Source organism: Protomyctophum parallelum (assembly GCF_964188405.1).
Source record: "Protomyctophum parallelum genome assembly, chromosome: 21".
Lineage (NCBI taxonomy): Eukaryota > Metazoa > Chordata > Actinopteri > Myctophiformes > Myctophidae > Protomyctophum > Protomyctophum parallelum.
Window position 1 is genome coordinate 10,856,583 of NC_139713.1, and position 13,600 is coordinate 10,870,182.

The 13,600-nt window shown below is 41.6% G+C and overlaps 1 protein-coding gene across 2 annotated transcripts in view; it reads left to right on the forward strand.

Annotated features, from left to right (window-relative positions):
- Positions 1–13,600, forward strand: part of kdm2bb (lysine (K)-specific demethylase 2Bb) — a 40,240-nt gene that overhangs the window by 11,584 nt on the left and 15,056 nt on the right. For both annotated transcript variants that reach the window (XM_083794083.1, XM_083794084.1), the window contains exons 13-15: positions 12,432–12,662; positions 13,221–13,364; positions 13,489–13,575. In XM_083794083.1, coding sequence (XP_083650209.1) covers positions 12,432–12,662; positions 13,221–13,364; positions 13,489–13,575 — 462 coding nt within the window. The remainder of the gene's footprint in view (positions 1–12,431; positions 12,663–13,220; positions 13,365–13,488; positions 13,576–13,600) is intronic.

Here is a 13,600-nt window from a genome sequence, read left to right on the forward strand (position 1 = left end):
CCTGCTACTTTAGCGCCGCTTTTTTTTTGCGTGGCTAGTTTGGCTACAAACATGAGTATGATGCTTCTGGCTAGATTTGTCAGTGGATTGTATTGGGTTATTCTTTTTTTTCTTTTGGTAGGGGAAGGCTCCTCTTTTAATGCATGGTTATAGAGATCTGAGCATTGCACTGCTTTTCTTTTCTCTGTGAAGAAGTTATACCACGAGTGGGTAGAAAGGTTGTCTGGCATTTTATAATCAGAAAGCCACCGGTTCGCTTCCCGGCCCTGGTCTGTGTTGAAGTGTCCCCCGAGCACTCATCATTCATAACCATCTGAGAAGCCATTCGCTGGTAGAAGCTGATAATGGAATTGACCTATTAGGTAAATATGTAATAGTATATATGAAAAATAACGTTTTATTTGAGGACTGGTTACTACTGTTAAAATGTCCTGTCTGAAATTAAAGGCCTTCGGTCTCTTGGGCCTTTTTGTAGACCACCTCTGCATGTTGTGTGAAGATCAGGTAGTGGTCGATCTCAGTGTATGTGGACAGGGAACGCTCATCTGTCATGGTCCCACCAGGGCCATGTCATCAGCATATTTAAACAGTTATTGTAGGTGGTTTTATCTGTATATGGAGAAGAGGACAAGACACATCCCTGTGGGGTATTGTCGAGGGGCACTAGCCCCTCCTATATACTGGTTTAATGTTTGTTTTTAGTTCAATGTTTGTTTTAAAAACGCCATTGACAATGAAGGGAAAATATACGTCATATTGTCCCCGATTACGTCATATTGTCTCTTTATTGTTAATGGCATTTAATGTTTGCGTTGGCACCGTTTGTTTCACATCACCTAATCAACATGAGTTAGACTTTGTTATTAGCACCCCTCACTTCACACAGGTGTGATTTTTCTAAACAATGTTAAGGTGGTTGCACACTGGCCGCGTTTTTCGGAAAACCGATGGAGAAACGCCGCTAAAAATCAGAATTCGCATCCGATTCGCACCCGGTGTGTGGAGACCTTTACTGGGTGTCAAACTCTGACATGCATGGGGTCGCTGCTCTTCGCTTGGAAAGAGCCAGCTTAGGTGGTTCGGGCCTCTAGTATGGATGCCTCCCGAGCGTCTCCCTAGTGAGGTCCTCGCTGCACGTCCCACTGGGAGGAGACCCCCGGGAAGACCAAGGACCACATGGGGGGGATTACATCTCCAAACTGGCATGGGAACGCCTCAGAAATTGCTAATGTTGGAGAGGGAAGTCTGGAGCTCTCTGCAGGAACTGTTGCCCCCATCCGTCAATGGATGGATGGATGCCGGGGTCTGTCCTTTACAAAACCTTTAATCCATAAAACCAAGTGCTCTCTGTGTTGACTTGTAGTCCTTGGAGGCAGTGCATAAGTGTTTGTGTTCACTTTGTTAAAAGCAGATCAAAAGGTCTGTAAATAGCATCATATGACACGCATATGACATGTGATTTTGGAGAATCATAGTGCCTGTCCATGGTGTCCATAAGCGTTAGGGAGCTGGAATAGCTGAGCTGCACACTCCTTCAGCACACTCAGCTGTATCTTGGAAAGGATGGAGAGGACCTTACACTCATCCATCCTGGCTAGTGCCGGGGCAGAGCTGGTGTCGTCCTCCAGGCGGTCAGTCCTTTTAAACCTGGCCTAGAAGGTGTTTATCTGCTCTGAGGAGGAGAGAAGGAGGCAGCATTTGGGCTGGTTTCTTAGCTCCATCCATAGTTTAAGTTTACCAAGCCTGTTTTTTTGTATGGCTTCAGTTCCTTTTTCAGTAAATTAACTGTTTTGTCTCGTTTGTTGAGCCAGTGTTTAAGCTCTCTGGTGACCAAAAGCTTAGGTTGGGATAAAGTCTGATGTCACGACCTCACTACTTTGGAAGAACATGTCAGTGATCTGACAATACCCTAGTCTCAGCGTGTCCATAGTCATTATTCGAAAACTGAATCGTTTTTTAAAAGGATCTCCTGTGTTTTAAAATAGAAATTACATCTCATTCCATGGTACGCACACGCACGCACGCATGCACGCGCACACGCACACACACACACACACACACACACACACACACACACACACACACACACACACACACACACACACACACACACACACACACACACACACACACACACACACACTGTCTGTATTATGACAGCAGTGAAGCGACAGAGGAGAAGGCTGGATCTGGAGACAAATGGGCCGATCTACAAGCTCACAATGTGTCGGTGTAGATCGGGTAGTTGAACTATTTTAAAATGTTTTTCAAAATAGTAAAAAATGGCAAATAAGTTTAGGGATAAGGGGTAAGGGGTGGCACAAGATAGGGCCCAATGTGCTTGGTATGTGTGCTATCACAGATCCACCGTCTGGATTCTGGAACCACACTTTGAGGTCAGTCTGGAGTTATGTGAAACTCCATTTGGGCATACCAACGTCATCAATGTGAGATTCTCCAGTATGGAGGACATCATGAATATGAATATATGATGTCAGAGATTCTCTACTACGGAAACATTCACAGCTACAGACAGCATAGGGAAACCACACGTTATTAGACAACAAAAACGTTTAAAAAAATAAAATAAAATAAATCACACTGTGAAGTGAGGGGCGCTCTCATCATCGTACATCATCATGGCGTAAAATAGACACCATGCCTATTTGCTCAGACACTATGGCGTAACATTCTCTATTCATTGTCAATGAGAATTTAATGTTTGTTTAAGACAACTACGGTAAGTAAAAGCTGGATGTAGGAGGGGCTAGCTAGGGGCTCTTATCATCATACGTCATCATGCCAAATCAACCAATCAAATCATCACATTCCGTGCTACAAACACAAACAAACAAAAGAATACATACAAACACACAAAGCTGTGCATAGGAATAATGATTTAGTGTGCTCACCGTTCCATTTTTAGTGGGCTCACTGTTTTACTTTTTTTACTTTTTAGTTTGAAGCGGGCTATGCTATGTTTTCTTTTTCTGTTGGTAGACATGGCTGTGAGTTCCCACCTGATGTTGTGTGGGAGGCCAGACCGCTTTAGACCGTACTGAATGACCGCTAGCTTGCATAAGGCCTTCAGACAAGGACACAAGTCGAAGATGTACACGTGAATGATCTGATCGTAATCCATTCTGTATGTACCAAAGACAATGCTACGATTTCCTACCATGCAACAACAGTACACCATAAGGATCGGGCCTTTCCCCTTGGCCTCAACCTGCTTCCAAGACAAGGTCTCTGGATTGAATTTCCACAACAGATGATTTTGTGTGCTGTTTGTGTACCACCTGGATATGCCACGATATATGTACAGCTCTCCGTTGTAGGCAAAGGCTGAATGACCCCAGTATCCTCCTGGAAAACGCGGTGCATAAGCTGTGCTCAGCCAGACGTTGGTCTCTGTGTCAAACACTCTGACGTTGTTGTGGAATGTGCGATGGTCCTGTTTTCCCCCAAACACAAGCATCTTCTTCCCGATGATGGTCGCTGAGTGAAATGACGAAGCAAGTGCTGGAGTGCCGCTGGTCTTAATTAAAGACCAGACCATTGTGGTGGTGTCCAACTTGTATGTGTCATTAGTGTAAGTCTGCCTGCTTCCTCCGTAGATATACACAACCTTACCCAGGACACAGGCTGAGTGGTAGCACCTCCCCTGTGGAACACTGCCAGAAACCTTGGGCTTGGACCATCTGTGGGTGTCGACGTCAAATGCATAAAGCACGTTGCAGTACTCCCTTGTGTACTTAAACCCACCCCAGATGTAGATTATATATTTTATCAGCACAGCTGTGTGGCCCACGCGTTGGGGAACCTCAAGGGGACGCCCTCTTCCAGCTGTCACTACGGGCAACTTTAGCCATTGCAGAGACACCGTATTGAAGACATGCACATCAATCTGGCCTTGCACATCAGTCATCGGATCATTGGAACCATTGAACATGGACAGTCCTCCCCCTAATGAGTACACCTTGTCACCCACTGCCACAGCAACATAACCGGCAGTCTTTGGCACCCCCTTCTTATGAACTGTCCAGGACATCATCTCTATCTTGCTCTGTATCAATGTGTCTCTCTCTCTCTCTTCTAAGTGTCTGTCTCTTGTCTATGTGTCTCACTGGGTGGCCTCACTAAGTCTCTCTCTTTCAACATCTAAGTAATCTTTGACAACATTGCAATACTTATGTAGTCTTGTTTGACATCATACAACACAAACTGTTGCCATATACATATGCCATAAACTGTAGGCGTTATCGGTCACACTTTCTCACATTTAGGAGACGGGAAGCAGGTTAGTCTATTACTTCCAATGGGAGAGTAAACGTGAACACAGCTTCTGAACCATTTTTAGCTCCATTGTCACTGAACTAACTAGTGGACCCTATCATCACAAGCCACACAATATTCCCAATATTTTCATATTAAAACCTTTTTCAGAGAGACAAATCAGGAGAAAATCTACTTTATTATCAACCTTTCAAGATCTAGCACCAGTAGGACGTCCGCGAGATTTGCCATCTGACGGTGCCCACTTAGGAAACCATTAAGGATTTGTGTACCATGTTGCCTCTAGTGCTCCAATCAGGGTGTTGCATCTTCCTAAATGAACAATCTTTGGTTCAGTTGCAAATGCTAACTTTTGATTGGCTAAAGAGACAGTTCCACCATTCCTTTTTCCGTGGACTAAATATGATCCGCATTATTTCCTTATTTTTAAATTCTTATCTTATGTTAGCTTATTTTTATCTAAAATGAGACATAATTACAATGAAAAATCCATATTATCTGTTCTCTCATATTGAATCAGCCACCCTTAAAGGACAACTTTAGTTTTTTTTCAACCAAGGTTCATGTTTTAGGTTGTTATTAGAGAAAGTAAAAGGTGAGTTTTCATTTTCTTTCATTTGCTGCTTTCTTTCGTTTTTGGGATTTTAGCAGTTTCTGACAGGGGGGCGGGGGCATTCGAGCATGGGGCTAAATATGTATTTTTTTACAAAGTATTATGGTGATTTATTTTATTATTATTTACTATAGTCCTAATAAACCCCAAGAAATTACATCTGGCCACAAAAGATCACAGGATCTATTGAATGTGTCAAACTGACATATTGAGCCTATACACACAGTATAAGCCTTCCCCCAGTAGGCTACCTTCACATTCAGTAGATCCTGTGATCTTCTGTAACCAGATGTAATTTCCTGGGGTTTATTAGGACTATAGTAAATAATACAAAAATAAATCACCATAAAATTTGGTAAGAAAATACATATTTAGCCCCATGCTCGAATGCCCCCCTGTCAAAAAGAGCTAAAACGAAAGAATGCAGCAAATGAAAAAAAATTACACTCATCTTTTACTTTCTTTAATAACAACCTAAAACATGAACCTTGGTTGAAAAAAACTAAAGTTGTCCTTTAACAACCAATTGAATCACGTCTGATTTCAAGTACAGTGCAGTTTTACGAAGCCTTTTATGAAAATATTATAAATGGGGTATTTTTATAAAATACTCAATGGGTCCGTTTGAAACAGAAATCATTCTATGTTAGCTTGAAATGAAAACATAAACTTCATCAAGAAGTAATATTAGTAGTAATAAATAATAATAAACTAACAGAAAATAACACGTTTCAGACATACAGTAGTACAATAGAACTGTTGTATTGTATAGTTGTCATATTCTTCCAACATATGGATTTGATTTATATTGAATTATGTGCCTCTCAAGGCCAGCTGCTGGTCTTGGGGCCTCTTTGTATTTGCGTTTTGGAATAAGATGCCATCTGTCCCTGGCTGTACCGGTCCCCCTACCCTGTAATACTCATGGATATAATCCCACCAGTTCTGCATTATCTCCCCTCACCGGAGGAGGACTGACATCCCTATAGCGAGTTATCAGATGTATCATAATGCATAGGGGGCTTCCTATTGGTCCTTGTGCTTCTCTGTACCCCTCCTCTCATAGAGGGAGTAGTCCATATTCATGAGGAAAGGCGCCTCTGCTTTCCACTGTGCTGGCTGCGTGTTTTTTCCCCTCTTCACATCTGCTGGTGGTGGTATTGTGGAGCTGTGGAGTCGGAGGGAGGGCCGTAGGGTAGACATCAGCAGTAGCAGGAGGAGGAGGAGGAGGAGGAGAAGGCTGCAGCCATGTCAGTTCGCTGTGTGCTGGACGCTGTGTGAGAACCAGCCATGGCAATGTCGCTGAGCGCTGACGATGAAGACTACGACTCTGACACTGAGCAGGTTAGCACACTGAACCCCTTGCAGGCATGCAGACACAGTCGGGCCACCAAAGCGATGCTGTCTGTCAGACAGAGAGCATTGAACAGCGTCTCAGAGGGCAGTGAGGAAATGGAGCCACCTGAAGATAAATGAACTGTTTGCGCTTTCCTCCTCGCTAGTTTTTTTTTCTTTCTCCCCCCTTCTCCTTTATGCCCTTTGTTGTTGCAAGGTTTATTGACATTGGTTTATGTGTTTATCTATGTTTGTATGTGGGTGCATGCTGGGCAGGTAAATGCAGCAAGGAGTTGTTTAAACATCTCTGGTCCTCTGGGCAGTTATTGGTTGTTCCAGAGGAGAGAGGGGAAATGACAAACAAGGATGATGAGGTGAAGATTCAAGTAGATACAGATGAAGAGGGGAAGATGAATGATTAATAGTTGTGTCTAGTTGGTTGTGTTGTTGAGACAAGTGAAGCTTTTCCTCTGAAAGAAGCTTTTCCTTAGAATTCTGTTCAACTATTTATTGGTTCATTGGAGAGTCAAGTAACATTTAATGTAGAAATATTATGTTTAAAGCTTTTATATTTCAGATAATGTTTACTCAGCAAAAACATGTTTGGTTAGCTTATGTCTTCCCACATAATGCAACTCTACTATTGAGCCACACCCCCTTAGATGAATACATTGGCTACCTAAGTGTTGGGAGGAGGAATTCATTATTTGTGATGTTTTATAGATAGTGTTTTTTGCAATAGTTTTCGCTGGACAAAATGCAAATGCAGTAAATGGTTTAACTTAGTGCCAGTTCCTAGAAAGTCTAGAAAGCAATATAAATGGATTATGTGCATGTTGCTGATATCAGCTGTGATTTTATAACTTTGTATTTAACACACCTGCACCTGACACAATTATCACATGCATTTGAAAGTTATTCAGAATGACATTATAGCTTGTGTTTAGTTTTGTATTAAAGTTGAATTCACAACACTTTTAGAATGACTGATTGCGGTGTCAACGTATCGGGTGTGTAAGACCACACTATGGATACTATGGATGAAAATGTTTTAAGTAGAACTTCCAAATATATAAATAACAGTAGCCAAACGGCATGAAGCTAATGCTAATGTACACAGTGAAAAACAGTTTAGTGATAATGCGAGCTAGCTTGTAGATCTGCTGTTTTTGCTGTTTTTGATTTATTTAATGTTTTTGTATAAAATGTACAGCTTGCTCAAAATAATAATGTGGTTAAATTGAATATTTGAAGTGCATCCACCAGACTAATATCCGTCCCTCCAGAAATATTCTTTGAACCAATTTCTATCTCCTGTGCATTACTACAATCAACCTAATTATAAGAGCACCAGCTTTCACAAATAGATAGTCGATCAGACAGATAAACAGACCTTTATTCCATGATGGAAATGTTATTGTTATGGCAGTACCGCAGAAAAAAATTGACACAAAAACTACTACTACTACTACTACTACTAATAATATACTTGTAATGTACAGCAACAACAACAAACCCCAAAGGAGATTTTGGATTTTTGCTTGGCCCTCTGCACTTGAACTGCCTGTGATTTGCATGTTGAATGGGCCACTAACAGGTATAATATATATGTCAAAGTGTACATATACAATAATCAAGCCACCTGCCAGCAAGCAAATTAATTATTACAATCGTATTTCTAGTGAAATCAAATTTAATGTGAACAGAACTGTTTTGCAGTTTAAAAGAAAAAAACGTTGAAATGACTGTGACATCCAGCAATTTAGTGAGAACAATTACAGGAACATGTTTTAAAATCCCAGAGGGACCTTGGTCTGGATTAAACTATAGAACTTGGACAACACAGACAAATGTTAGGGCCTGTGCTTTGCACTGTTACACAAATATGAATATCACCTTTTGGAATAGGGTATAGCTTTTTCCATGCATACTGTATGTGTACAGTACCACTTGTACTAAAAAACAATTAAGCAAAAATAGCAGATCTACAGCTACAGCCCGATTTTGCTGAAGGGATTTGATGGAGAGGGGAATAAAGGGAGGGGACCTATTATATAGAGCCCAGTGGGACTCCAGTCAATGAAGTATTCACTGTAGGGATTAAGTGGTTTAAGGCTGCACTCAATAGCATCTGCTACAAGTCACATTCCTTTAGCTAAACCATTTCTGATGAGTTATATACTCTCCTATATTTATTACGGTACTTTGATTTAACTGTGCTGCTATAGTAGATAGATAGAGATCACTGCCAGGTTTACAATAAATTCTTTGAGCTCACTTCAATTTGTTTTGTGATGTCTACATGTAATGCAGGGGCTAAACTGGGTGGGAAGGAGGAACCATTCAGATATGTACAAAGATAACTGCATTGCAGAAACAATTAAAAGATTTTAGGTGTACAAAGATAACTGCATTGCAGAAACAATTAAAAGATTTTAGGGTGGTCCTTCATATTGAGATGGTATCAGGATTGGTTTTCAAAGGAGTGGGCTGGGCATACGTTTTTACTTAGCGCTGGTTTTCTCCGCTGTTCAAGCCCATATACAATTTAGATATCATCCCACCACGTATCAGTAGGCTGAGAGACATGCATGATCGTCTGTGGTGATAGCTGGGCTGAATGATGTGTCACTTATAACTTAAGTCTTCTTATAACAAAGAAGCAGTCCCCGAACAGAGTTATCATGAACTCATCTTGCCTGTTGTTTATCCATAGTGCCTGACAGTATACAAATGGAACTAGCTGTACCCGTTACAGTTACCGTCAGAGTTACAGACTTGTAAAGGGTCAATCAATTTGGAACCCCCTCAAGGAATCCCCGGACCCCACTTTGAGAAGCACTGCCTTAAAAGATGAACTTGGCAGACATGGCGGATGGGAGGTGATTTAAGGGGAAAATGTTGACAGCTAATGTCTGTCTGTATAGTCCCAGTCTTGAGGTTTGTCGCCTGTGGCATCTGTTCGAGAGGTACTTAAGACACTGCACATCAATATAGCCTAGTCATCAATAGGCCATAAGCGATTATTTGAGTGAGACTTGATTATATTTTAGTCTTTCATTTCTGCTTCATTTCAATAGGACAAAGCAAGGCAAGGTTATTTGTAGAGCACATTTAAAAAACAAGGCAATTGAAAGTTGCTTTACATCATAAACCATTAAGCATTGAGACATTAAGACGGAGAAACACATTATACTGTAGAGGCATTTAAGACAGTGTAAGAGGAGACAGGAAAGGCGGGTTGGATTCAAACCGGGTCAGCTGCGGGCAGGACTTACTTATTAGCCTTAATGTAAGGGGTATGCACTCGTACTCGTTGAGTCACACGACATCCTGTTGTTTGAGATATTTAACCCATTCAGGACGGGAACCCCTTTTAAGCATTATGTAATACTTTAGCTATTGAAAAATAGCAGATCTACAAGCTGATTTGTTGTTGACTTGAAGATTAGCAACTGATGCTATTTAAAATAAAGTAAAAACACCCCAAAATAGTGGTGCCGTCTTGTCAAGTGCATGGTCAATAGAGATTAATTACACAGGCCATGCTCCAAATGTCTCCCTAATAGGGATGTGAATTATCGATTAATTAGTTACTACGTTTTGATAATCTTATCGATCGATTAACCTGTTAGTTGATTCATTTCCCTCAATGTCTAACATACAAATCTAAATTTTTCTGATATACAGAAATAATACAAAAGGCATATTATATTCCTTATTTCGAATATTTATTTGACCATTGACGATACAGGGCCAGGCAATAGCGTCTTTGTATGTGCGTTCCTCGGCCACCCAGCACGCGCAGACAGCGTTACATTCACAGAAAACCACCCAATGATAGAACCGCATCATTTTCGATTATTGACGATGAATTATGAACTGTTGAACTGTTAAGTTTAACAGACTAACTTCTTAACGGCGATTAATCCACTAACGATTAACTATTAACATCCCTACTCCCTAATACCGTCTAATACTGTCCAATACTGCCGATTGATTGTCTGATTTCCCCAGTCATTCTGCTTAATGGCCATCATTACAGTGAGTTGATCTAATGTGCTCTGGAGGGTGCTTTCTCTCTTGTTTAGTTTGATAATCTTAATACTGTTCTTATTGGTTACAAGTCTCTGTGTGTCATAGACTATTCTGGCAGGGAATGGAACGAGGCTGTTGCTATGCTGATGCTAGGAAAATCTGCACTGCTGACACACACACACACACACACACACACACACACACACACACACACACACACACACACACACACACACACACACACACACACACACACACACACACACACACACACACACAAAATGAGATCTTTATTTCCCAAAGCGATGCTCTCTTTACAGTACAAATTCATCTTTGTGCAGTATTTCCTCTAATCTCTGTTCACTTGTGGTGTCACAGACAATATTGCGATGAAACATCCAATTGGGTTCTGAAACCAGGAATACCAGGAACTTAATTGTCCGGCGTCCCCCAGGGCTCTATCCTTGGCCCACTCAGTTTTTTTTCCCTTCTGCGAAAATATTCAATCTACAAGAACACAACGTGAACTTGTAGATCTGCTATATATTTTCCCTGAATTCTCTCCCATTATGTCTTTCCCAGTATAGGAAAAGGTTTGCATCTGTGGACTGGTTCTCAATGTCTGGGTCCAGGGACCACCAGGACCCCCAAATGGTTCCATTTTGTTCACTCTTTGAGTTAACCCATTTAGACCTATAAGGGTCCATTTGGACCCCTGGTGGGCCCCGCACCAGATGTTGAGAAACAGTGCTGTGGTTAGTGTGTGTAATGTCTCTTTCTAGTTGGTATCTGAAAGTCAGGAGGACGTGAATGCAAGGAGGAACAGAATGTAACAAGGACAATGACTGCGGAGATCAAAAGGCTTGTCTTCTTCATTACACAGTACTATTAAATAGGTCACATCTTATTTCTTCTGTAATAAATCAGTCATGTGGTGATGTGCCCTGTATGTCATAGCGATTCATGCAGAGTAAAAAATACTCTGTTTCTCTTTGATGCAGAACCTGAATGGATTGTAAAGTGGTCTCGCTGACTTGTACTATCCTATCCTATCATCTCCCCCTGCTCTTAATTCTCTTAATTCTTTATTCTTCATCCCTGTACACAAATAATTTCACCCACTGTGTGTGTGTGTGTGTGTGTGTGTGTGTGTGTGTGTGTGTGTGTGTGTGTGTGTGTGTGTGTGTGTGTGTGTGTGTGTGTGTGTGTGTGTGTGTGTGTGTGTGTGTGTGTGTGTGTGTGCGTGTGTGTGTGTGTGTGTGCACTGCAGTTGTGAAATTCTTGAATGTCTTGAATGTAAATTAATTGAATGTGTCAGGGCTTTTTTTTTGTTTGGTTGGGGTATTTTCCTTTTGAGTGGTTTACATGCAGTCCTTCACTATTGACCGAGTGCCACTAAAAGCGAAAAGCTGCAGTTATTTAGCCTTTTGTAAAATCCTGAGTAATTTAACACTGAGTGGACTATTCAGTGTTAATTTTAAAGTCTCAGAATGTTGCTGTGTAGAAGGATGAAATAGACTGAGTGATTGAGGGTGCTCAATCACTCTAGTCTGCTGTGTAGAAGGATGAAATAGACTGAGTGATTGAGGGTGCTCAATCACTCTAGTCTAAATTACATTTCTCTACAGCTCATTTCAGCCACTGGCATTTTAAACTGCTGTACCAATGCTGTAGATAACAAAGGAATATGGCTTATAAATCACAAGTCAAGAAAACAGGCTATTCAGTTATTTATGCCCGAAACAAAAATGAAGCAATATGTCTACTCTATTGTATTCATCCTTTTTATTCCTATTATTGTACTATTCCCCCCGTCTTATTGTATTCTATTATTATCCACACAGTTGAGAAGCTTCAAGTAAATATTTTACTGTCTCTATTATAGCCTATTGGATGTGACAATAAACAACTTACAACGGTTTGGGCTTTCGTGCCAAATCTGGATTTTATCTTTAATTTTACGTTTCCTCATCAGATATCATTTGTTTGAAAATGGTTTCAAATGAGCAAAAGTGCAATAATTTGATCCAGGCCTGCATGTAACTATCAACCTGATGTCTTGTCTGTTAGAAACTACTACCAATATCTATACCAAAAAGCATTCTTTTACCACTTGACAAGATACTCTTTCTTGCTTTTGTCCTTGTAGCCACGGCCCCCCAACCGGCCCAAACCCAAGATGGCGGCGTCCCCTGCATCAGCCGTCAAGTTGTCAGCTAGTCGCGGAACATCTGGCGCTAGGAGAAGACGGACGCGCTGCCGGAAGTGTGAGGCATGCCTGCGTACAGAGTGTGGAGAGTGCCACTTCTGCAAAGACATGAAGAAGTTTGGAGGGCCTGGTCGCATGAAACAGTCCTGCATCATGAGGCAGTGCATTGCCGTGAGTTCCCTGTGCAGAGTGCTTTAACTCATTACAGCATCTGTGTGATTTGGCTATTCAAAAATAGCATACTGTACCAATAAGCAATAACAGTCACACACCATGCTAATTAATTAACAGGAACTTGGGTAAATGTCCTGCCCACAACTGTGGGGACCAGGGGGTTAGAATTATATGAGGTGAATTTTTGAGTGGTGCAAACCACTTCTACAACCAGCAATGTCCGTGCCTACCTATGTGACTATGTGGCCATGAGCACGAGTATATGACTTATTAGTACCAGTAGGGGGCACCAGAAACAGAGAGGGATAGTGCTGTGCCTGCTGCCTGAGAGAGAGAGAGAGAGAGGTGGGGGGGGGGGATTGCACCACTCAGTTCACACGGGTGTGATTCTTTTTTAATTCATGCTTTGAGGCACGAACAATTGTCTCTAGAAATTGTAGTGGAATTAGATCTGCAGTAGCAAGTATAAGGCCGGCTATGGGTGTGAGTGACTGTGACCTCATTTAGTGGCATAGTGCTGTAAAGGGTCTTCCATATTATTCCCCCCCCCCCCAGCCTGTGCTGCCCCACACAGCGGTGTGTTTGGTTTGCGGCGAGGCAGGGAAGGAGGACACAGTGGAAGACGAAGAGGAGAAGTTTAACCTCATGCTCATGGAGTGCTCCATCTGCAATGAGATTGTTCATCCTAACTGCCTTAAGGCAAGTTAGTCAACTCACCACACATTGTCTTAATTGCTCAACTATGTATGGCAGTTAAATCTGTTTGCTGCCACTGTTGGTCTTGCCTCACACGATTAATTAACCATTCCCTTTCTTCTGTCAGGTGAAAGATTCAGGGGGAGTTGTAAATGATGAGCTTCCAAATTGTTGGGAATGTCCAAAGTGTAACCATGCAGGAAAAACAGGGAAAGTAAGCATCTGCGTCAATGTTATTC